The following is a 24,645-nucleotide window of genomic DNA, read 5'->3' as shown; positions in this document are numbered from 1 at the left end:
CACATGTGTAAGACGAACCCCCCCCTCCATTTTTAACTTTAATTTTGAGAAGAAGAAAAAACCTCATCTTATACGGTACATGGAAAAGTACGGTAAATGCAAGTCAGAGATAAAAATGCAATCATGAGCACACTTTAGTAACTTTCAAAAAGTTTTTATATAAAGACATGCCTCTGATATTTAAAAGCTGCATAATTCCTACAATAGCAAAGTTATTGACAAATTCTCAAGACAAATGGTTGTGCCCACACAAGCAGAACCTAAGGCTCGATTTAGACAAGCCAGAAAGCAGTAGGATAAGCTTGCAATGCAAATAACAGGCAATGTATGGTCCAGACCAGTACATCTGCTTTTGTATTCCATCCTCTCAGCACTTGGGTCATAGCAAATTATTTTCTGGAGGCAGAACAACAGGTGTAAATATGGTTTGCCAATTTGGACATCACAGCAAACCACAAATGGTTTGCAAACCATAATTCACCATAGTTTTGAACTTTCTGGTTCTGTTTTGCCAGCACCACGATCTGTCGTGATGACTGAATAGAGTCTGAGTTCTATCTGCAAAACAGGAATCTAGTGTAAAAAAAGAAACAATGGGCCATGATGATACTATGCAAATATAACTGAGGTTGCGGGGGGACGGGACCTACTGGGAAATTTATTCTGCTTGGCTGCTAAAGATAAAAGAATGTGTCATTTGTTTTCAGGTCAAATGCTTCTAGTGGAAAATAGCCTCCGAGAGCATTTTATAGTTTTAAATCTTTGCAATCCGGCAAGCAAAATTTGAACAAAGCACTGTTCACAAAGAAGATCCAAAAAATTAACCATACTTTGTTTTTACTAAGCAGGAAGATGTTATCAGTTGGTTTCCCGTGCTTAGCATACGCAGAGGCAAATACCTCTTTGCGACAGTTCACTTAAGCAGAAAATGAAATGTGCAAATCTAATGTAGCAATATTTCAAAACCTTCACATTTTTATCCCTAGTAGCAGAACATGAAAGCTGGAGATTAAGTTTTAACAGCGGCATTTTTTATAGTTAGGAGCAAACGGAATCTTGAAATTTTGCTAGCATATCTATAAATGCAGCTGATGGAGAAAAGAGAAAAATTCAGCTTTCCACCAGGTAAGTTTCTTCCCACAAAAGCTTAAAAAATAAAGGTCTCCCCCATTTAGTTATTTTGTAGACTACATCTGGTATCAGTCTCTACTTGTGTTATAACCAGCATGCAGAAAGCTACTTTGACATGGACCAAGGGCTTACACACATTCAGTAGGCCCTCTCTTTAAAATAGCAGACAATTTATGTCATATCAAAATGATTTCTAAAAATCTCAGTCTGAAAAGCAATCCCAAGGATAGATTCTGAAGTTCATTTGGTACGTGGAATGAGCAGCGGAACTCTTTTCACTTCCAGCCAATGGCTATTGTGACCAAGTGCAGAACATCACAAGCTCTACTTGTTACCTTCCCCAACATTAGATGGATTACTGTAATGTGTTATAAGTGGGGCTGCCTCTGAAGACAGTTTGGAAACTCCAGCTGGTGCAGAACTCAGAGGCCAGGTTGCTCACCGGGGCAAAAAAGGTAAAGGTAAGGTAAATGACCCCTGGACAGTTAAGTCCAGTCAAAGGCAACTATGGGGTGTGGCACTCATCTCGCTTCAGCATGACTAAACCACTTCTGGCGCAGCGGGACACCATGACAAGTGCCAGAGCACATGGAAACACCATTTACCTTCCCACCGCAGCGGTACCTATTTATCTACTTGTGCTGGTGTGCTTTCGAACTGTTAGGTTGGCAGGAGCTGGGACAGGGCAATGGGAGCTCAACCCATCGGGCAGATTTGAACTGCTGACCTTCCGATTGGCAAACCCAAGATGCTCAGTGGTTTAGATCACAGCGCCATCCACTCCCTTAATAATGCAGTTTTATCTATTGAATTTTCCACATGAAGTATAACTCTATAAATCTCCATCATTTCCTCTGCATCACCTAAATTCTAAATGTTGTGGAGGCTTTTGGTTTTGATACTTTTGGTTGCCCTTTTTTGCAAGTTACCTAGCTTCACAATAGCCTTTCTGAGAACAGTACATTGGGCTATGGCTTGGATACTTCATCCCTGCCTCACCCCATGTGGTAATCCAAATGTGGTCATAGAAGTATTCAAAAAATGGTCATATAATCAAAGTGTATAACAGCATTACAATACTGGCAATTTATTTCCCCTTTTCCCTTTCCTAATTATCCCTCACAGGTGTCACATAGCAAGTTACTGTTCTCATTGTGCGATCTATAATGACTCCAATATCTCTTTTCAGGTTTGTCACCACCAGTGTATGCAGGAAGTTAGAGGTTTCTCCTCCAATGTAAATCCGTTTCAGTTACTTATCAAACCTAAATTGCCATTCTGTTGGTCAGATACCCAGTTCAGAGAGATTTCATTATCCAGAATAACCTGACAACTTGACAACTTTACCACTCAACCCAAACTTCTGATGATTAATGAACAAGTGGAACAGCACTAGTCAGCTTAATTGAAACAGGTATCTTTCCCAAATATTTCACAGTAAAGAATTAAGTCAGGGGTAGGCAACCGCAGGCCCATGGGACGGATGCGGCCCAATCGCCTTCTCAACCCGGCCCACAGACGGTCCTGGAATCAGCGTGTTTTTACACAAATAGAATGTGTCCTTTTATTTAAAATGCATCTCTGGGTTATTTGTGGGGCATAGGAATTCGTTCATTTCCCCCAAAAAAAATATAGTCCGGCCCACCACCGGCCCACGGCTGAAAAAGGTTGCTGACCCCTGAATTAAGTCAACAACTTCTCCGAATGAATAGAGACCTGACCTTAGATTTCTGAAACCGAAGGCTCTACAGGCCAAGGCTTACACAACTTGTGAGAGCAGCACAGCTTGCCAGCAACTCCAAGTGGGGGGTTTGGGGTATTTTTTTAACCAAGGCAGATAAAAATTGTAGGCTCATGTGTTTTTAATAATGTGTTTTAATGTTATAACCCATCCTAGGACCTTAGAGTGAAGGGTAGTGGACAATAATAAGCAATAAATAATATTTTTTATGTAAAGTATAAAATTAAAGTCAATACTGAACTGACAAAACACAGGCGGAAAAAAGACTAGGACATGATTTAATCCATTTACACATTTTGTATAGTATTTAATCCAATAATTCCTTAAACCAATTAATTGAAACCCTGATAAAAGAGAGACAACCAATACAGCTGTTTTAAAACAGAGTTTATATGCAATCTAAATGCAACATCAGCAGTTGCATTTTGGGCCAATTGAAGTTTCTGAGTTCAGTGACAGCCCCACATAGAGGGCACTGGAATAATCCAACCTGGAAGTTACCAGAGCAGGGAGCACAGAATCATTTCTGTCCAAAGGAGGCCATAGCTGGTGAACCAGCTGGAGCTGGAAAATGACACTCTTGGCCACTGAGGCAACCAGAGCCTCCAGTGAGAATGCTGGATCCAGGACCAAAGCCCAACCTGTGGGCTGCTCATTTCAAGGGAGTGCAACCCCATCCAGAAAATGCTGTTCCCCCACCTCCCGAACACGAGCACTCAGGGCACATAATACATTTACCATCCAGCCTGATGACAAGTTCTGGAGAAGCCAAAAGCCAGCACACTCTTTTATGGTATTTTGCTTGGTCTAATAAAAATGTTGCTCTAATACAGATTTTGGGATTTCTTATAGTGCAACCTGTACTTTTAAAAAACATATTGTTTCGTTTTTTTTCTTAATTACCTCCCAGAAGCTGTCACTAGGAACCTCTTCTCCAACAGAATCATAATACGAGTCAGACATCTCTACACACCCAGTGCAATCCGGAGTCTTGTAAATATCAGTTCTTCAAAGTCTGTAGAGAGGAAATACAAAGATCAGCTGAACAAATAATTGAACTTGTACATTTTTAAAGAATGACTGTAAGTTTGTCGTGTCGAGAGAGCCATACTGTATCTGTTTTATGTTTTATATACTATATTATACTATACTATACTATACTATACTATACTATACTATACTATACTATACTATATAGATACTATACTATATAGATACTATACTATACTATACTATACTATACTATACTATACTATACTATACTATACTATATAGATACAGAGACATATCTGGCAGGATTGAACTGTCAGAAGAGTAAAATACTCAGGAGAAATATCAAGTTAATGGCTTGGTTCACATGTTACGGTAAGTCAAACTATGACTTTTACCAGGACTGTACAAAGAGGCTGGCTCCAAGAAAGGAGCTCACTCATCCACTTTTCTCCTCTGCAGCTAAGTCAACGTTTGGATTTACGTATCATCTGGTGGTAAAGCTCTTTCTCCTTAACCACAGTCTGTACCCAGTAACAAACCTTCTCTGCAGAAGGTGGTTAAGGAGCAGACAGCTCACCCATGGATGATAAGCCAAACCCAGGCTTAGTGCCATGCTGAACTGACCAAAAAAGGACGAGAGTGAAGCAGAGTGGGTGTAATCTCCTCCCAGAAAGCAAGCATGTTCACATTAAGCCACAGTTTGGTTTAGCGCAGTGATGGGCAACCTTTTGAGCTTGGTGTGTCAAAATTCGCCAAAAAAACCAAGCATAACTCGGGTGGTGTGTCACTTCGAGAAAAAAACCATAATTTCACAATATTTATAGTTTAAATAACAAAAATGTATAATTGTTAATAAACCAAAAATGAATTATTTTACCAAAACAAAACAAAACAAAAACCCCTTATGTATCACAAAGTGCCCAGAGTTGTTGAGCTTTTGGGGGGAGCTGCTGACCAAAGTTTTGGAGGGTTTTTTTGGGGGGTGCAAAAGTTGCTTTGCTTTTGGGGGGGAGAACAGAAATGAATGACGAATAATACCTTTTCTGGAACTAACATAGTCTACCAAAGCGCCAAAAAAACCAGCACAGAACGGGTTAAAAAATGAACACTGTTACACCCAATCATAGTCTGCCAAAGCGCCAGAAAAAAACAGCACAGAAAGGGTTAAAAAACAATCTCTGGCTAGCAGCAGCAGCAACAACAACAACAACAACAACAACAACAAAAGGATCTGGGTTTTAACAGCAGAGACAACGGAGACAAGCGGGAGAACAAATTGGGGGGGGGACAACAACAACAGCCGAATGGGCCGATGGGGCACGTGCCAGCAGTGAGGGCTCTGCGTGTCACGTCTCACACGCGTGTCATAGGTTCGCCATCACTGGTTTAGCGTTATGTGTAAACAAAGTCAAAGTCACATGTTTTACATCCAGTCTCCAGGCAAAGCCAACAGGTCTAGGGGCAAGCAGGTCTTTGAGCTTATACAGTCAGAATACAAACATCCAGTTGCCAATGTACCAGTAAGGTTACATTACAGCAGTTAACTTAGGCTCCCTAGAAAATAGACAAGGTTGTTTTCTAATTCTAAATGGCATCATTAAGGATTTCTTGTCCCCTCCTTTCCTCATGTGCTCAGGTTGACTATATTCCAGCTACTTGCAGAAATCATTTTTTGCTGCCAAGCATTCTTTGTTGACCATCCCACCACCACCCAGATGCATCAATGCATGCCATTTTTGGAAGCAAAATGCTTAGCAAAACCCCTTAAATTTGAGTTCACACAGAACAGACTTGAACCAAATTGCCTAAAAGATTTGTTCAATGCATACAGGAAAGTGTTTTTATGGTTTTCAATTACAAAAGTACACCTAGATATCAAGTGCAGAACAAGGTGCATCTCATGAAAACTGCTATTCATACAGACCAAAACATAGGCAAACCTCCATGCTGAGTTCTAGCTAAGGATTACACTGCTACCACCAACATTTTCAAATTTTAGCCAGGCAACTCTAGAAAGCTGAGAGATAGACAGCAAAGAGCTTACCCATAGCAGCCTTGACTCTATTTAAATTTCTACTGTCCTAAATTTTAATTTGTGATGAGGAAACCATTTAAACCTCCAAAGTTTTCAAACTTATATAATGCCCTTTGGTTTTTAATAAATTGGCTTTGAAGACCCACCTTATGGAAATATTTACCTTTCCGAATTCAGCCTATGACTTTGTAATGTTTACATGGCAAGGGAAACTGGGAGTGGTTAATACAGCAATGAAGACACACACTCTTTCCAATCAGACAAGTCACAATATTTTTTGAATAAAGCATTTTCTCATGACACATCAAGTTATGCTAATATTAATTTTAAGGTTTGTACACAGCATTGATGCTACATGGTGAGAAAGTAAGAACAGGCATATTTGGGGAAATATTATGAAGTCATAGCAACGACTACACCAGAAAAAATCTCTACTCACACAGGACTTTTAAAAAATAAACTAGATACTAAAATACCAACATTACGCTAGCGATGACTCACCCCAGTCTTCTACAATACAATGATTAGAAGAACAGCCAGTACCTCAACATATCTGATTAAAGAAATTGGCTTTGCCTTCCCCCACTCAGCACAAGAGCAACTGATCTGGCATTTATCTCTACAGCAGCAGAGAAGCATAACTTGATTGTGTTTCATCCTTAATAGTCCAGACTGCTTTTTTAAAATGTGGGAGCTGTGGCACATTTAGACTCAGTTTCACAAAACAAAGCTGTATAAAAAACAAGTGGACATGAATTCAGTATCTTAAAGGGAAAGTACATCTCACTCATTCTTAGAATACTAAAAATAATTAACTTACATCACCAGGTGCTCAAAAGGCTTGACAACAGATTTAAAACTACCATTCTTATTTATGCCACATACCGGTAATTTATAATTTGTAAACCACATGACTGTAAAAACAACCACCACAAAGTTGCATTTTCTTCTTCATCTATATGCTATACCGCCAACTTTGGAGAAGAAAAGTATTTTGAACAATGGACAGCTATTGATTCTTTTGGACTGCTTCAAGGAACATTCAAGTTTTTAAATCACCTAGCCTCCCTTTAAGCTGCTAGCCTTCCAAGTCTCACCCAAAACACTGAAACCGTTGAGCTCACGCTGGAAACTGAAACCATCAAGGTTGGAAGCCAAGGGCATCTTTGGGAAGAGAGAGCAGGAGAGCGGCAGAACATTATGAGGGCAGCCAGTCCCCTGTGCTATGGCAATGCCCCACATGGAACACATGCAAAGCTCAGGGAAACATTGGCTCAGAATTGGGGGGAGAAACAAACAGGAGGGACAAACATGTGAGGTTTTTTTGAAGAGGGGGCGACTTACTTTGGCAATGGTGGTGCTCATCTCAATCTCAACAGCCACATTTTTCTCCTTGGAATGCCACCATATCATGACACAGCATCATTCTGAGGGGGCTTCTAATAATGGTTGCCTTAATGACTATCTCCTAATGATCAGCCAGATATTTCTAAGAACTTTAGGAAATTATCTGTATAGGATCAGGGGGTTACACACAGAATGTCCTAATCTATATTAGTTACCAACTTACACACCCAAAGACAGCCACGCCACAATACCACAGTGACGCCATTACAACTGTTAAAAGTGAAATAATAATATTTTCCATAAGTTTAAAAGATACTGAAGTTACTAGAAATCAGACTGGGAAAATAATGTTGCAATTATATGCATATTTACAAAGAACTGCTTCAGCTCAAACACACATAGGATTGGCTTGTAAATATAATATACCTCAAAAGTATTAGCAAGATGCCAAACACGTTACCTGGAAATAGTACTACAGGTGTAAGTTTGGCTGAGAAAATGTGGTGTCAAAGCACTGCAAACCATGATTTGATGATGTGGAAATAAATTAATTGGCATTTCCAGTGCATTATCAGTCTCTTCAATGATTATTTGATAAATAATGACAGCATTGGTTTCTAGGAAATGCAATACCCACACAAACAAAATTTCAATAGCTTCAAAAAGGCATCACTTTACTAACTGGATAGAATAAAACTGATCAGATACTTGAATCAAGAAGCCTAGCTTCAGTTAAGGCTATTAAAAACTTACCAGCAAGTTGCCTGCAAGTCATGATTTTTAACCACAATGACCGTGACCAAACATGCTTTAGCTCAGGCATAGGCAACCTTGGCTCTCCAGATGTTTTGGAACTACAACTCCCATGATCCCTAGCTAACAGGGCCAGTGGTCAGGGATCATGGGAGTTGTAGTTCCAAAACATCTGGAGAGCCAAGGTTGCCTGTGCCTGCTTTAGCTCATGTTTGAACATAGTTGTAATGCTCCAATACTCAAAACCTGACTGCAAGGGTTTTAGGATTAAGTAATGAAGAATTATTTTACAGGAAAACATTTCCCTGCCTGGCTGATTGCATGACCCTATTACATAATAGTCTCCCATGCTAATGTGATGTTTTAAGATCCAGGCAGATTAGCTGAACTTAAACTGAACTTTGATACACACATCTATGTTCTAAAGTGTTTTAAGTAACATCCAAAGTTGATTACAACAGACACTTCACACTAGAGGACAATGCTTTCACTTTGACAAAATTCAGTTTGAAAAACTGACTTCTTTCTATTGATTACATTTAAAGGCAGAATCTGCACCACTTCCTTGTCCCAAAACTGCTTCCTCACCACTTCCCCCTCCTAAAACTGTTTCTAAGACAATACCATCAGATCAGAAGCAACTTTCTAAGAACAATTTAAGCCTTGAAGCATCATTCAATGACTCCTCCTGGGCAGTCATCTTTCTACCTGAACCATGAGCAGATCTACCCAAGCCTACCATCTTAAAGGTAAATGTAAAGGGACCCCTGACCATTAGGTCCAGTCATGGATGACTCTGGGGTTGCGGCGCTCATCTCGTTTTATTGGCAGAGGAAGCCGGCGTACGGCGGTCATGTGGCCAGCATGACTAAGCCGCTTCTGGCGAACCAGAGCAGCACACGAAAACGCCATTTACCTTCCCGCTGTAGCGGTTCCTATTTATCTACTTGCACTTTGACATGCTTTCGAACTGCTAGGTTGGCAGGAGCTGGGACCGAGCAACGGGAGCTCACCCCGCCGCAGGGATTCGAACCGCCAACCTTCTGATCGGCAAGCCCTAGACTCTGTGGTTTAACCCGCAGCGCCACCATCTTAGACCCAAACAAAATACTTACAGTAAGTTCCTCATGACATACAAATACATTTGTGGAGGCAAGCTAGCATATTTCTAGTGAAAATTCTCAGGGGCAGAACACAGTAGTGGAGCTCAGGAATACAATTTAGGATGCAGCGCATTAGGTACAAAAACTGCTTCACAAAATACCACCACCACCCCATTTAAGGCATGATCTGACAGCAAGTGTGGGAAACCTGTGACCCTCCGGTTCTCAATGGGACTCCCAGCCCCCATTAGTTCCAGCCAGCATGGTCAGTGGGCAACCATTTCACACAGGGGTTCCTTTCCCGGCCCACGAGCATTGGCGCTGCCCGTTACGCCTTCCTCCAGGTCCAAAAGTTCTCCTGCGTCAGTGATGGCACGTCAATTGGATGTGCCTGAAACGGTCGCCATCTGGATCTGGAAAGACAACAGGTTCCACACCCATGTCTTACAATCCATTTCTTTAATTACTCACTCAATATTCTGGAAAGCATCACAGGGAATTAGCATCCAACATAAACTGCCATGAAAAATACCAGTTTCCTTAAGATGTAGTCTCATTAAAATATGCAAAAAATTACACATTATGGCCCAGATCCAAACAGCAATGCAACTAGTTCTAAATGCCCAGAGGTGCTTTGAGCATGTCTTTCTCAAATAGGAACCCATCCTCCAAGCTGCCACACTATTCGTCTCTTGTGAAATTAATGAGTTTGAAAAAGCAGCCTCTGCTTTCAGTGCCCTGTGCTGAAAGTAAAAAAATTCAGCTGGACACACCTAAAAACTCTTTGGGTCCTGGCCAGTCTGCAATGTCTTGTTGTGCAACCAGTGTATGAACAGGGTTCCTTCACAAGCACAGCACTGCATGCCAAGCAAAACTCCACACAATGTCATCAGAGCTTAAGTTTGGAACTTTTTATTTCTGGCCAACTGTTCATTACTAGTTGACCACATCAGGAAGACCAAGTCCACAGCTTGATGTCCTCCTGAATAAGATATGATCGGTGAAATCACAGGTGGTGTGACAATGAATAGGAGCACCATTTACTGGCTCAAGTCAATTCTCCAATTATCTAGATAGCTGTGACCCTATCTAGATAAAGCTGTTTTCTTACAGTGACTCCTGCCCTTGTGGCATCCAATTTCAATGCAATTTGCATTGTCCAAAAGTTTCAGCTGGTACAGAATACAGCTGCTTGGGTGTTGAGAGAGAGAAAAAGGCTCAGACTATGTTACACCATTCCGGTTCAGCTGCACTGGTTACCTATTTGCTTCCAGACTCAATTCAAAGCACTTGCAATGAACTTCAAAGCCATTAACGTTTGGGGTCAAGCCACTTAAAAGGACCACCTACACCCCATATGAACCTATTAGAACATCAAGATCAGTGCTTCTTGTTTGCTAACTAGGAAGGGAAGCTAGCCTGGTAGGTTCAAGAGATAGGGCCTTCCTGATAGGCACTTCATATAGAGCTTCCTTCTGCAGGAAATATGAACAGCAACTTCCTTGGTGTCTTAAGTGGGTGGGTGGAAACTTTTTGTTTCAGGTATCATGGGATAAACTAGGTTGGTAGAGGCTGTTTTCAGTCTCTGTGTTGGAATGGCTAGCTGAAATGTTCCTGGAAAATCCTAAACCCATTTAGAATATCACCAACCATTTGCATCCCTCCGGACTCACCCAGGTGATAGACTATGCAAACCTGCATCTTATTGTTCCTCCCTTGTAAGTACTCAAGGATTTCCTCCTGGTAATTACCATAACGCTTATCGGTACCCTCAGTCATTATCTTATATTAATCTTGTTTACCTCCCGGGCGCCCACAGCCCTTAATGGCCCAGCAGAGCGTCCAACCCCCCCCCCGGACAAGTGGTGGACAAGGATGGGCCCCCGCCCCCCCCCACGCACCGCCGCTGCGATACAGGCCGCTGCACAGCCTCATCCAGGGCGCCTACGGCCCTTAATGGCTTAAGCGGAGCACACTCACCCCACCAAGCGGCGGCCGTAGATGGTCCGCAGCCCCCCCCACTCGCCACCGCTGCAATACAGGCCGCTGTGCGGCCTCCTCCCAGGCGCCTAAGGTCCTTATGGGCCAAGCAGAGTGCCCCCCCGCCAAGCGACGGCCGTGGATGCGCCCGCAGGCCCCCCCCCCACGCCACCGCCGTGATACAGACCACTGCACAGCCTACTTTCTTTGATCTCCACACACACACACACCCCGGGCCAGGCGTCCTTTGCCCTACCTGGCCAGGTGGCAGGTCATAGGCCAACCCGAGCAGGTGGGTGGCATCGGTTCCAGGTAAGCCTCGCGCGATGTCGCAAACCCTGCCCACCTGAGGGGAAGAGTGAGGGCGGAAATTACCAAAATGTTAATGCTGTGTTGACCTCCCCTTTTCTGATGTTTTAGCTATGTAACAGTGATGTGGTGATGATGCTTTCGAACTGTATTATGGGATTGAGGTGGGACGTTTTAAAAGTTCTTGTCACCCAACTCCTGGTGTTCAGTCTTGGCTTGAACCTGCTGCGCAGTAGTAAACTTTGCTATTTTGCTATTTGGTGGCTGGACTCCTTCCTTTTCATTCCGCAGTGGACCAAGGGCTCGTGCCCGATGAGCCGGGTGGCAGAGCAGTCTTGCACCCGGAGTTTTCCCTAACAACAATAACACTACTTTTCCATCTACTATTCATCAATATCCCTTGCTTCCCAATTTAATGCAATACTGAAACTCATATATACTTTTGGTAACCTTAAGAAGCCCTTTCCAAATGTTAACTTTTAATTTCATTAAAATTTGTTCAATGCCTCCCCACCCCACCCCACAAAAATCTATACTAGCTTAACAAAACCTAATCCACAAAAACACTAAACTATCAACAGAAGATACCAGCATCATAAATTTCAAAAAAACAAACACCTATTTAGCTGGTCCAGATAACTAGGTATTAAAGTTTGAAAAGTTTACAAAACTTCTTTGGCCCTCAATTCCTGTTACTACGTTTTTCTTTTAATAGTGGCAAATCAGAATATCACTTGAATTTCTAAAGTGAAGGAAAGAAAACATTTTGAAATAATTGTGACTCACTATATATGTTGCTTTGAGAAACTAGGAAGCCTTAAGTAACTTGACATTATACAGCAGTTCTATCTTTGATGGGGACATAACTATTCTGGAAAAGCCTTGGCTACCTTAGCTGGATAAAAAATGCCCCTTATGCCAAACATGATATTGATAACAACAAATTAAGAAACACAGGTAATGAAACGGTAACACCAGAGACAGGCAATACTGTATCCCATTAAAAACAAATATAATGTACTTGCAATTAACTAAATCCACAAAGAACTAATACCTGACCTTCTATTTTAGACGAAAGTGCTTGCAGTCACACCAACACTAATTCATATTTAGCATTTGATCTATTATCCTATATGTGAGGTTTCTGTTAGGCCAATAATTTTAAACTAAGTTTGCAATACCATCTATCTTCTTACAAATACCTTAAACATTTCACATTCTTCCCAATTTCACATGCTTGCATAATCATGTAGATCTATGAACCCTGTGCCTGTCTTCTCCTAACAGAACTGTAATACCTGCAGTGTTCTGAAAACAGAATTCTCACGGCACATTTCATCATTTCCTGTTGGCAGCTAAACTCCTTGTAGCTCAAGATAAGGTCATTCTTTCATACTGCAGATCTCTTCCCCCACCAGCCAAAAGGTTGTTTGTTTGTTTTTCAATGCTTATATACTGCAGTTTCTGCACTAACTTGCCTCTCCCAAGCAATGAAAATAACTGAAACTAAGAAACAAAAAATATAATCGGTTAGACAAAGAATTACTCAGCAGATCTTATGTTATACCTATTATGTGCACATATAGTGAAAGGAATTGTACCTAATTTTTATTTCATTTCCCAGCCACTACCTCCTAGGCAACTCACAAACAGTTTAACAACAGCTAGTCTTACAAATTATAAATCCAATTTTCAGTCAACATAAGACAAGGTGATGAGATACCTCCTTATTCCCTAGATATTAATGAATTCTACTTTTCCACATAGAATGGTTAATCTTTAAAAAATATATTACGATCAACAGCACCAATTGATACTATTTTTCTTGTTCAAACGCACACACATGAAGACTAACAATGAAGGAGTTTCTTTTACGTCATCATCTTTATAATTACATACAGTACTTTGATGAAGATCACAAGATAATGCCTTAAAAAAAAAAAGTCTGCAGGAGCTCAAGGTTACACCAACATTATGCAGGCATTTTTTTCCCCTGCAGCTTGAAGGATTTCAAGCAGCTACTAAATAATACTGAACCCATACATATATTCACTAGATACAGACTATATTCCATAAAAAGGCTATCCTGCCCACCCCTCAAATACCAAGATCCAGAAACAATTGTGCTAAATTATTCTTTCCTTTTCATTTGCCAACATCCAAGCAACCAACAAATAATAAAACGAACAGAAACATAAATTAATGAATACAAGGTTTAAAACCAATCAATGAAAACCGATTTGTTGTAGCCTGAAAAATGAGTCAGCAGCATCAAAGAAGTGCTTCTTAGGAGGGTATTCCCTTAGTGGGACAGTACCAGCGAAGAAGCCTAAGCCCTGAACACCTGCCTACCCCCCCCCCCCCGAAGGGCCTAAGAAGATGGTCTTAATGAATGGACAGATTTACATGGGATATCCTGTACTGTTAGTCTATCTGTTATTCATAAACAGCAACCCCACTTGCAACAAAAAGGGAAGTTTTAAAGCCCCAGTGAAAACTGCAATACCATACTAGACAAGCAAAGGAAGACAATCACAGAATGCCTTATGGTGGTTTATTTAAAAATACATTAACTGGAATGCCACAATATGTTCAGTTTTAGTAATACATTGAGGATGCAGAATTTTGTTTTCAAGTAAGACAGTGCTCTTAATTAGACTGAGTGGGCGAGGAATCTGATCAAAGAGAGAGCTGAATCCTCTTTGCACCCCTGCATACACACACACAAACAAACAAATAAACACATTTCTCTTCTTAGATGAGTTTACCGCAGAGCTGGCTGAAATTTAAAGTGTCCAGAGTGGAAAATACACACATATTTTAAAAATTCTGAAAATGCTTTAAAAAAAACAAACAAACGTTGAATTTTTGCCATCTAGTGTCACGTTGCATATTACACTTAAAACATTTTATTTGCAGATGTATAGCTGAGTCCCAGGAAGACAATCTGCAGAGATCTGGTTACAGGTAGGTAGCCGTGTTGGTCTGGATCGAAGTAAAATAAAAAAATTCCTTCAGTAGCACCTTAAAGACCAACTAAGTTTTTATTTTGGTATGAGCTTTCGTGTGCATGCACACTTCTTCAGATACCACTGAAGAAGTGTGCATGCACACGAAAGCTCATACCAAAATAAAAACTTAGTTGGTCTTTAAGGTGCTACTGAAGGAATCTGCAGAGAGGTTAGCATCCCTCACCATTATCACCTTTTGCTCTTAAAAAAATAAATCCATCCATCTTTATGTACAAGGTGGTGGACACTCATTTCTTGGAGGTTTTTAAGCAGAGGTTGGATGGCCATCTGCCATGGATGATCTAGTTGAGATTCCTACATTGCATGAGGTTGGGCTAGGTGAGAAGAGAGGAGACTCGCATCCTGGGGAGCTGCCAACCATCTAGCTCCCAATATTCAAGCTAAGGTGGTCTCCCTCGGGGCTCATTAATAACCATCTTAGTCTGAAAGGAAGAGATACCTAGTTTTCAAAAAGTATTTTCCCCTGTACTTTGTCTGAATTAGTTTATTATATAATCAATCAATTCAGGATTATTGTTTAATATTTCTGTGTTCTCCCAGCTCCCCTAATCACCTGGTGCTGGTTATCACAGAATCATAGAATTGTAGAGTTGGAAGGGCCCCACAGGGCAACAGAGGAAGGGGAGAAATGGAGGTACATGGAGGCAGGGGAAGAATATGTGATTATTTCAATTGGCTTAGTTACAGAAAGATACAGATTCCGGCCCAGAGTCTACTAAATATTTGCACTAACAGGAGCCAGTCCAATAAGTCCTGCTAGCGCAATGGGGCTCTCCTTCCATGGTAGTTTTTTAAGCAGAGTTTGGATGGCCTCTGCAGAGTATGATCTAGATTCCTGCATCACAAGGGGTCGGACTAGATGACTCTCGGGGGCCAGAACAGCACACAGATGGGTAGAAGGAAGAGCGTTCCGTCTGGCAAGCAGAAAGGCTGCACTGATAGGTCAAATCTCACTAGTGCTACTTTGAATTCTACAGTCTATACCTTATCTAAGCTAGAAAGGCATCCCAATATATTGTGGCATTGTATTCAATATAAGAACACGGCTCTTTAATATAAACTGTTCACAGTACTACTTCCTCTGCTGATACCCTAAACCAGAGTCTGCACAGCTCGCATCTGAACTGATACTACCATTACCTATCCACAACCAGGTGCCTAAAAGTAGAACGACACCTTCTGCAAAGTAGAACACTAGATAGCAATTGGCTTTCACATGCCAATTGCATTTCTTCTTTATCTCTGTCTTTTGCTAGAAATCTCTGCACTTACAGGCATTCATCTTAATGTTTGGGGCTTTGGTTATTTCATTCTATGAGGTAGTTCTGCAAGTCTGAGATAAGGGAAGCAGGTTTTTCATCTGCCCTAAAACCTACCAAAGGGGATAAGAATATGTGGCATGCAGCCTAACAGGAAACAGAGCTTAATTTTCCCAACATATTCTTTCCACACTATTTTGTGAAGAAATTCTGAGGGCAAAACTATTTAGAAGCAGCCTGTAACATGATCTTACTGCTATTTCCTGGGTCAGAGTATGGGTGCTTTATTTTAAAGCAAGAACTGTATTCTCGGGAATATATAAGAAGAATCGACCATTATAGTTTAAATATAGCCCTGTCCAGAATTATTTGCAGTACAGTACTGTGGGTTTCATGTTTAAGAATTGGTGTAGTGGTTAGAGTTCTGGGAGAATAGAGTCCATAGCCCCACACAGCCATGCAGCTGACTGATTGACCTTGGGCCAGTTACTGCCTCTCAGCGGTTCCTACTTCACAGTGTAGTTGCAAAGAAAAAATGTGAAAGTGGGAGAAACTGCGTATGCCACCTTGAGCTCCTTGGAGGAAAGGTGAAATATAAATGGGATTAAAAATTGCAAAAGTGTCAGCCTGCCTTTCACTCACCTAACAGTATTTCCCATTTCTTTTTTCCTCCCTGAGAGTTGGAGACTCTGCAAAGCAAATTTCAGGGAACCTGGGGTGGGGGAGAGGAAATTCTGTCTTATCTGCTCACATGTGGAATCATGGATATTGCCCTTAAGGGGCAACCAACCCAAAACTGTTCATTGTGCACTAAGCACAGAATGCTGATGGAGAAAAATAAAACAGAGGATGGGGGATAGAACAGTATGGTTGGAACATTGAACCAAACCACACTGCACTGCAGATACCACTTGTTTTTCCAGATTTTAAAAAATGTCATATTAATGCCAAAAAAACCACACAGTACCTTTATACTTCTGCCTTCATCTTATTCCCTGTTTACTTTCCACTTTAGAAAGTTTACTTAGCATAATGAGTTTTTATGTTGGCCACTAGTAACATCCATGTTTTCTCCAGGTGTTTCAAAAACTAGATAGTTTAAATTACCGCAAGCTTAATTTGCATAATAGCTATGCAATAACCATTAAGTCAAATAAATAACTGATAGCCTTAAAGCTTGGTGGTAAATCAGGTAAATGCCAGTTAAACCACACACAATGTAATCTGTGCCGCTTTTGAGTAAGAAGACATGGGGATCATTCCACTGTTTCAATCCATAATTCTTTCCTGACATGTTACCAGGTTGTACGGTATGCCTTTTCAGAAGAAAAGCATGCTATGCATTGCTATCGCAGAATAGAACGTACTAATGAGATGTAGCTCTTGATGCTGATTATTGTGGTTTCTATGGGAATACAACACTTGTCACAGTTCTGAAATAGTGATGAAATTAAGTTCCTTGGTTGATTAACCTTTAAAGACATGGACTTTGTGTCATTATCAAAGTTTATGAACAACTAACCTGTATTTCCAGTTGAACTACAAACTATACAGTACTTCCACAGGGATTAATATATTTCCCTAGACATTTTTCAGATGACAGATGACCTTGTCTAATGCTACCTAAACAAACTACCGGGATAATAGATTTTATACAAACTTTATTAGTACTTTTAAATTCATTAGACTTTGTCTGCTTTTTCTTTTGAGGGGTACACCAAAACTTTTCATAAAATGTTTGCCTTAAGTCAACTTGCAAGAGGCATAGGCAATATGAATTCACTCATACTATTACCCTAAATATATGCTATTTTCGGAAAAAAGGACTCAAGAGCAGTGATTTTCATATTACACGCAGAGTACGATGCAATAAATCAGTCTAAATCACAATCTAAGTGGCAAAAAGAAAGCCTTCCCAAGCTATAGTATTAAAGAGTGCTGTCATAATGGATGTCAACTACATATCTGGATAGGTAGAGTGAGTCACAAAAAAACTGACTGGCAAACTGAATTTAAACTCAGTAAGAACTGACACCATAATCTTCACAATTACAACAAATAAAGGCTTGACATATCTCACTTTGTATGTCATGAGTCTATCTCCTATATTGGTTTCACCTTTTAAGTTGAATTACTGAAATAAATGACTTTTTGACAATCTTCTAATTTTTCTAGTTTCACCTGTATAAGACTTAAATCTACTAATTACAGGAACACGTTAAACTACTGTAGGTTGTAACAGGTACAGTAACTTATTCAAGTATAACTTATTCAACTCAGGCTTCTCGTAAACTACAAGGGCCAGGATCTTGAGAATGCTGAGAAACTAGATTTCATTTTAATGAGAGCAAATTGGCTTCACAAAAGGGCCTCAAGGCTACACCAGGCCAATTTGCAGCAAATAGCTCCAGGCTAGAAAATTTAAAGTGCAAGAGCTAAGAAATGTAGCATATTTAATGAACAATTCTGATCCCCAAAGCCTTCTATAAATAGAAAATATTGAGACTACAACTCAACCTTGCATTTCTTTATTGAAATAAAGCTTTTTTGATAGTGGCAGCCTTTATAGTATTCCTAAGAAATGTATGCCAAGCTCATTCTACTAATTAAAGTAGACTCTAATTAAACTCTAATTAAAGTTAGTAGGCTAGAGACTGATCTCTTCTACCAGGTATCCAAATTAAAAAATGGTTCTCAGCATTCTTGTTCTCATTTTTAAAATTGAAGTTGATGTTCTGTTTTATAATATTGTATGTAGTTTTACTATATGAACTGATTTGCAGACTTCAGTGGACCCAAAAGGAAGGCATACATTTAAAAGTGAACATTTCAACAAACATCCGCATGAAGATGGGAGCAAGTCTCAAGTTTCAAATATACATGTTTCCCAAATGAATTGTCTGGTGCACTTAAGGAAAGTGCATTAAGGAAATCAGATTGGTGGGAACATTTCTCAACTCTTAAGCTTGTTTTGTTGCAGCTCCTGAAAGGCACTTATCAATTAGGGGTGGGGGTAATTATGGAAGAACTAAACAAAATATATAGCCAAGGTTAGAATAACATTAGCCAGCCTATAATTTCAATCAGAACGGCCACCAGAAAAGCTGAATATCATATGACTAGGTATTTGAATAAATGAATCTGATCTGAAAAAGAAAAGACAGCATCTCACTCAGTACCCTAGCAGAGGAAAGCACATCACAGATCCTAACACACTAACTAGCACTGTTTTTGAAAGCCAACTATTTTATTTTTGTATTTATAGCCCACCTTTCAGTCTATTGTGAGCCTCAGGTCAATGCTGATCTCTATCTCTGTCTTTATTTTTCTCCATTTTATCTTAACCATTCTGTGAGATAGTTTAGGCCAAGAGACAGCAACTGGTCCAAGGCCATTCAGTGAGCTTCATGACTAAACAAGATTTGAATCCTGGTCTCCTAGATCCTAGTCCAACACTACCCATCGCACCACTGCAGAGCACATGACCATATTCCTTCTGGCAAGAGGTTGCTGTGGCAGAACATGTCTAAAAGTCATACCACTGTATTTCCACTACTACTCAGAAGGAACTGCTTATTTCAATATGAAATCTCAATGCAGAGCTATGTGAAGAGGGAAAAGATACAGAACTATTAACAAGAAAGTAATCTATCCCAGGATCAAGAATACTTTATTACTATCATCACCTTTAGACTTTAATCTTGTCCTCTAAATTGTCCTGCAGTACAACTAGAATTCAATTTCACTCATCTCAGCTACACTTGAATAAGAACAGGATTTACAGAAAGACATTCAATAGTAAACACAGAACTCACCAGGTTCGCCAGAACCAACATAACATGCAACTATTCCTGCCCACTGCTTTGCCTCATCAGATGTCTGTCTTTTTACCACTTGTTCCCTTTGCCATAGCTCAGATTATTCCATACAATTCCCTTTCCATGACTTAGTCATTCACATTAAAATCTACCTTCCTCCTCTGAACGCTGCAAAAAGACACACACCGCAAAAGATTTCTGCAGTTAAAATAATCATTCCCTCTTCGCCCAGCTGCTATTTGTTCCATTGTGGGGTGGGGAGATAGTACCATGCTAACAGATCTATGATCAGGAGTTATTGTGTATCATGTCTTGTTGGCCATATGATATATTATTAGTCTTTAAGATACCACAAAACTCTGTCCATTGGGATGGGAGAAGATACTGTAAGTTTTATTTAACAAAGCAGAAGCTATGGCCAGCTCAGTTGCACAGAACTCCAGTTTCAGAGGTAAACATGACACGAGAACACCCCAGGGACTGTTAACAGTCCCATCATTAAATAAAGGAATAAGCAAGCTACTGCTGCTAGAACCCAGGCTGCCATTGATGGGTGTTTATGTTGGATTCAGTAGCTGCTAATTCTAAGACAACCAGCATACTACCCCAAAGCCAGAAATGCCAGTCATTTGCCTGCAGCTTTGCCTAGCAGACTACTGAGATCCAAGAGAAAAAACCTCACCAAAGAGTATCACTCCATTGTACCCGACTAAAAACAAGATGCAATAAATATATATACGGGGGAGATAAGCTACTGAAAGAGGATGGATGCTTCAGGTTCAGAGGCGCTATACCACCAGCAATGAGAAAATGGAGCTCACTGGAAGGTGGCCACCATCTCCACCATGTGGGGCAGGACACTGAGCTCACCACTACTAGAGACTTGAATGGAGGTCACACTATCGCATCCTGAAGCCATCACATCACACGGCACATAAGAAATTTTATCAGCCCAAACTGAACAATTGTTTATAACCATTCTTTGACTGATCTGGCCAGATTTTTTTAAAATATGCTCCCTAGTTTCAATCCCCACAATCCATATAACAATTTGCCCATCCTTTCAAATGGAGCCTCGCGTGTTGTGATGTGCGCCCAATACACACATGCCTCTGGTACCCGGACTCCTGCTGGCTATCCCTAGGGGTTAGGAGGAATAAAGTAATTCGGGCACAGCGAATACCTAAGTAGGCAGCACTGGACCTGGACCAGGAAGGCCTGCATTTCACCCCCACAGCCTCTCCCAAAAGGGGCTCTCCAGGTGATGACCTTGAGCCCATGGCTCTCTCCTTCAGGCTGCCTCGGAGCCTTTTCCAACCGCAAGAGCTACCCGGTGTCATCCTCGCCGGCAGCCCACAAAACTGGCTCAGCAGAGGCAGGGCTCCGTGTGGCCGGTGAGGAACGGGGAGCGCGGCAAACCCAGGACCCCTCGGATGCCGGGGGATAAATTCATGGGGCCCCTCCTGGTCTCCTCCAAACTCCACGGCGGCGCACGTGAAACAGCTGCAGCGATGACAGCCAGCAAAGAGGCACCACGGAGGCGCCCCTCCCGTCCCCCAGACGCACACACGTCTTCCTCATCAGAGCGACTCCCGCGTCCCCACACCCCACCGAAGGGGGACCCGGAGCCTCGCCCCAGGTCTTCCGGCACCTGAAGGGAACCACCCCGCGACGTCTCCCTCTCCCCGCCAGGAAAGAAAGGGCGAGCGAAGGCCTTCTGCCGCCTGAGGCGCTCGCCTCAACTGGCCTCCCGGGCGGGCCGGCCCTACCGTTGGCACCGGCGAAACGGGCGGGGGGCCGGTCCGTCCTCACCTTGGCGAGCGCTGCGCGGAGCCCACGAGCCTCTCCGGGTACCAGAGAGAGAGAGGCAGGCGACGCCCAACTGCCCAGCCCTCCGTCCTGCCCGTCGCGCCGCGTCCGCTCCGCACCGCAAAGACCGAGCAATTCCGGAGCCTCCGCACCGAAGCAACTCCCTTCTCCTGCCCGCCTCCTCCGACGGCGCCCGCCAGCCCGCCAGCGCTGATTGGCCGCCGCCAGGGCGCCGCCTCCGATTGGACGAACGCGAAAAATTGCGGCCAGTCCGGCGCTTCGCCGTTGGCCCGCCCCGCTCCGCTTAACCATTTTCTCCGTGAACTGTCGATCAACGCTGGCTTCCGCGTTGAATCGCCCACGCGCAGGATGAGGGGAATTCGGATTGCAGCAGCAAGGAGGGAAGGCGGGGCTTCTGGGGAGACCGCGAGCCTGGGGGCGTGACTTAGCAGCGTCTGCCCCGCCCCCAGAGCCAGCTGTATTTCTGCCCCTCCCCGCTTGGAAAAGCACAGTTTTTACGGGAAGCGCCCAAGGTTTTCAATGCCCAGCCCTGTTTAGCGAAGTTTTTAATGACGGGTGTTTCAACGTATTTTTAATCCCTTGTTGGAAGCCGCCTAGAGTGGCTGGCATAGCTGCCAAGTTCTCCCTTTTTTTAAGGGAAATTCCCTTATGCTGAATAGGCTTCCTCGCGATAAAAGGGAAAACTTGGCAGCTATGGTGGCTGGGGAAACCCAGCCAGATGGGCGGGTTATAACCATTATTATTATTATTATTATTATTATTATTATTATTATTATTATTATTATAATATCATCATAGGAATCGCTAAAAATGTTTAACAAACGATAATTCCATACACACACACACACAAAAAAAAAACCCACAGCAGAAACGGAGTCCAGACTCTCAAAATAATTCAGGATTTAAATCCTTGCCTTGACAGAAAGGCATCTGGATGGGCTGAATTCAGAGATCAGAGGCAAAATGCAATCACATCCCCTTTGTAAGTGACAAGTGTCAGTTACTATTAATTATTATTTTTATTCTTATTATGTATCTTCATCCAAAGATCTGGCAGTTCATAACATAAAAATACAAAATGGGTACACATAATGCATAAACAAACCAAGAACCTCCCACAAACACATTTCAAAGACCATAGAATGTTAATGAGCCCCAGGCCAGGTTATAGAGAAATGTTTTCATCTGGCTCCTAGTTATGTAGTGAAGGGGCCAGGTGAGCCTCCCTGGAGAGAGCATCTCACAGATGGGGAGCCACCACACAAAAGGCCCATTTTCATGGTGCCACCGTCCAGACCTCACGTGGAAGAAGGGCACACGAAGAAGGGTCTCATGATGGTTGCAGGGTCTGGATTGGTTCATATGGGGGAGAGGCAGTCCTTGAGGTATTGCGGTCCTGAGCCTACTATTACTGACAGGGCCGGCCTACTTCAGGTGGCAAGGTCCACAGGGGCAGCAGATCCTGATGCAAATCTTTATTTTTCACCTTGTTGCTGATGTAGTTTTCTAATGAGCGCCCAGTCCTTTGCATTCTTACTCAGAAGTCCTGCTGCATTTTATGTGACTTACTCCCAAGAAAATGTCACACCATGGTGTACCGTGGTCAAAATATTCTTTAAAATAATCCTTTAGCTGCTGTGTATTAAGTATAAAAAAGATGTTAAACCAGACATAGACATTGCTTGCTTTAAAAGAAGTGAAAAGTTTCCTAAGGCAAAATTTTAAAAGTACATATGTATCATATTTTGGAGCCTTCCCTTTCTCAGTTCCTCATTTCCATGTGTGGACTTTATTTCTCTGTGTGAAGACTTCCTCTTTTTGTAAGTATCAGGTATGTTTGAGCAACAAAGGATTTAATGCGGGCATCCCCAAACTGCGGCCCTCCAGATGTTTTGACCTACAACTCCCATGATCCCTAGCTAACAGGACCAGTGGTCAGGGATGATGGGAATTGTAGTCCAAAACATCTGGAGGGCCGAAGTTTGGGGATGCCTGATTTAATGCATTTATTCATTCATTTTACAGTGTTCATTTATTTTATGCATTTATTTATTTGATGAAAAGCAAAGTGGCTATAAGCCAGGCCTTTATTACAAAATACTGTAAATACTGTTGGCAACAGGGTTCCCACTCACGTAACAAACAGGCGGCGGAGAACCCAGAACAAAAGGAAATTCTTACATTTATACCTTTTAAATTCCATACATAACAATGAAAACAAGAGACGTCAGACGAGGGATTAAAACAGGTAAGTGGTAAATCGGAAGAGGCAAATCCCTGTTAATTGTTGTTTGTCGACCCTTGGTTCATGCTATTGTTTGACAGGCAGTGTGCACAAAGGTGGAGTAAGCAGGGGCAGAGCAAAGAGGGCCGCCCCACGTGCCATCACAGAGGGGGGTGACAAAGCGCCTGGTGGGAAGCACACCCTGTCCCCGGGAGGTCCTGGGATCACAGCCACGGCCGCAGGCAAGCGCCGAAGAGCTGCCCACCCCCTCCCCAAAACAACACCCCCGGTGCGGCCCAGTGCTGCAGGGGCCCCCTCCCTCCCCCCCCAGCAACCCACCCTCCTACACTCCCCACTGCTGCCCCAAATTGCAGCGAAGCAAGGGGGCGCTAGAGCCGGGGGGCACCCGTTCCCCTCCCCAGGGGTGGCACTTTTGGTGCAGGTTGGCGACACGGACTTCTCCCCCCCCCAGCAGTCCATTCTTTTGCATTCCCTACCACATGACCTTACTACGCCACGGGGAGTGAGGATTTGGAGATGCTGACACAAAGTCAGCTGTAATTTGGGGCAGCATATGAATTTCAAGATGCATATTTTGTCCAATGTGGCACCTGGGGGCACATCACCCTGTCGGCACCCACCAAGGTTTCCAGCCTCTGCTGATTGATTGAAATGTTGATGTACCAATTTGTGATGTTATCTGACAAAGCCACTGCAATGCACCAGTTTCTTAGTGTGCTTTCCAGATTGTATTCTAATTGGCAAAGGATACTTGAAACTCAACACTGACGTCGTTTCTACCAATAATAGCTGTTACATCATAGAATCATAGAGTTGGAAGAGACCACAAGGGCCATCCAGTCCAACCCCCTGCCAAGCAGGAAACACCATCAAAGCATTCCTGACAGATGGCTGTCAAGCCTCCGCTTAAAGACCTCCAAAGAAGGAGACTCCACCACACTCCTTGGCAGCAAATTCCACTGTTGAACAGCTCTTACTGTCAGGAAGTTCTTCCTAATGTTTAGGTGGAATCTTCTTTCTTGTAGCTTGAATCCATTGCTCCATGTCTGCTTCTCTGGAGCAGCAGAAA

The 24,645-nt window shown here is 42.3% G+C and overlaps 1 protein-coding gene across 12 annotated transcripts in view; it reads right to left on the bottom strand.

Annotated features, from left to right (window-relative positions):
* PACSIN2 (protein kinase C and casein kinase substrate in neurons 2) overlaps positions 1–21,482 on the bottom strand; it is a 47,101-nt gene extending 25,619 nt beyond the window's left edge. For 6 of the 12 annotated variants that reach the window (XM_035137706.3, XM_035137712.3, XM_035137713.3 and 3 more), the window contains exons 1-2: positions 21,314–21,482; positions 3,776–3,887 (exon numbers count right to left, since the gene is read on the bottom strand). In XM_035137706.3, the coding sequence (XP_034993597.2) occupies positions 3,776–3,835 (60 nt within the window). In that variant the 5' untranslated portion in view covers positions 3,836–3,887; positions 21,314–21,482. Of the gene's footprint in view, positions 1–3,775; positions 3,888–11,339; positions 11,425–21,270 lie in introns of those variants that run through there. The other 6 variants (XM_035137711.3, XM_088669436.1, XM_088669432.1 and 3 more) reach the window with 2 other exon arrangements.
* Positions 21,483–24,645: the final 3,163 nt, after the last annotated feature.

Source organism: Zootoca vivipara, chromosome 5 (genome assembly GCF_965207765.1).
Source record: "Zootoca vivipara chromosome 5, rZooViv2.hap1.1, whole genome shotgun sequence".
NCBI lineage: Eukaryota > Metazoa > Chordata > Lepidosauria > Squamata > Lacertidae > Zootoca > Zootoca vivipara.
Note: the sequence above shows the minus strand (reverse complement) of the source record. Positions and strands in the feature narration are given on the sequence as shown.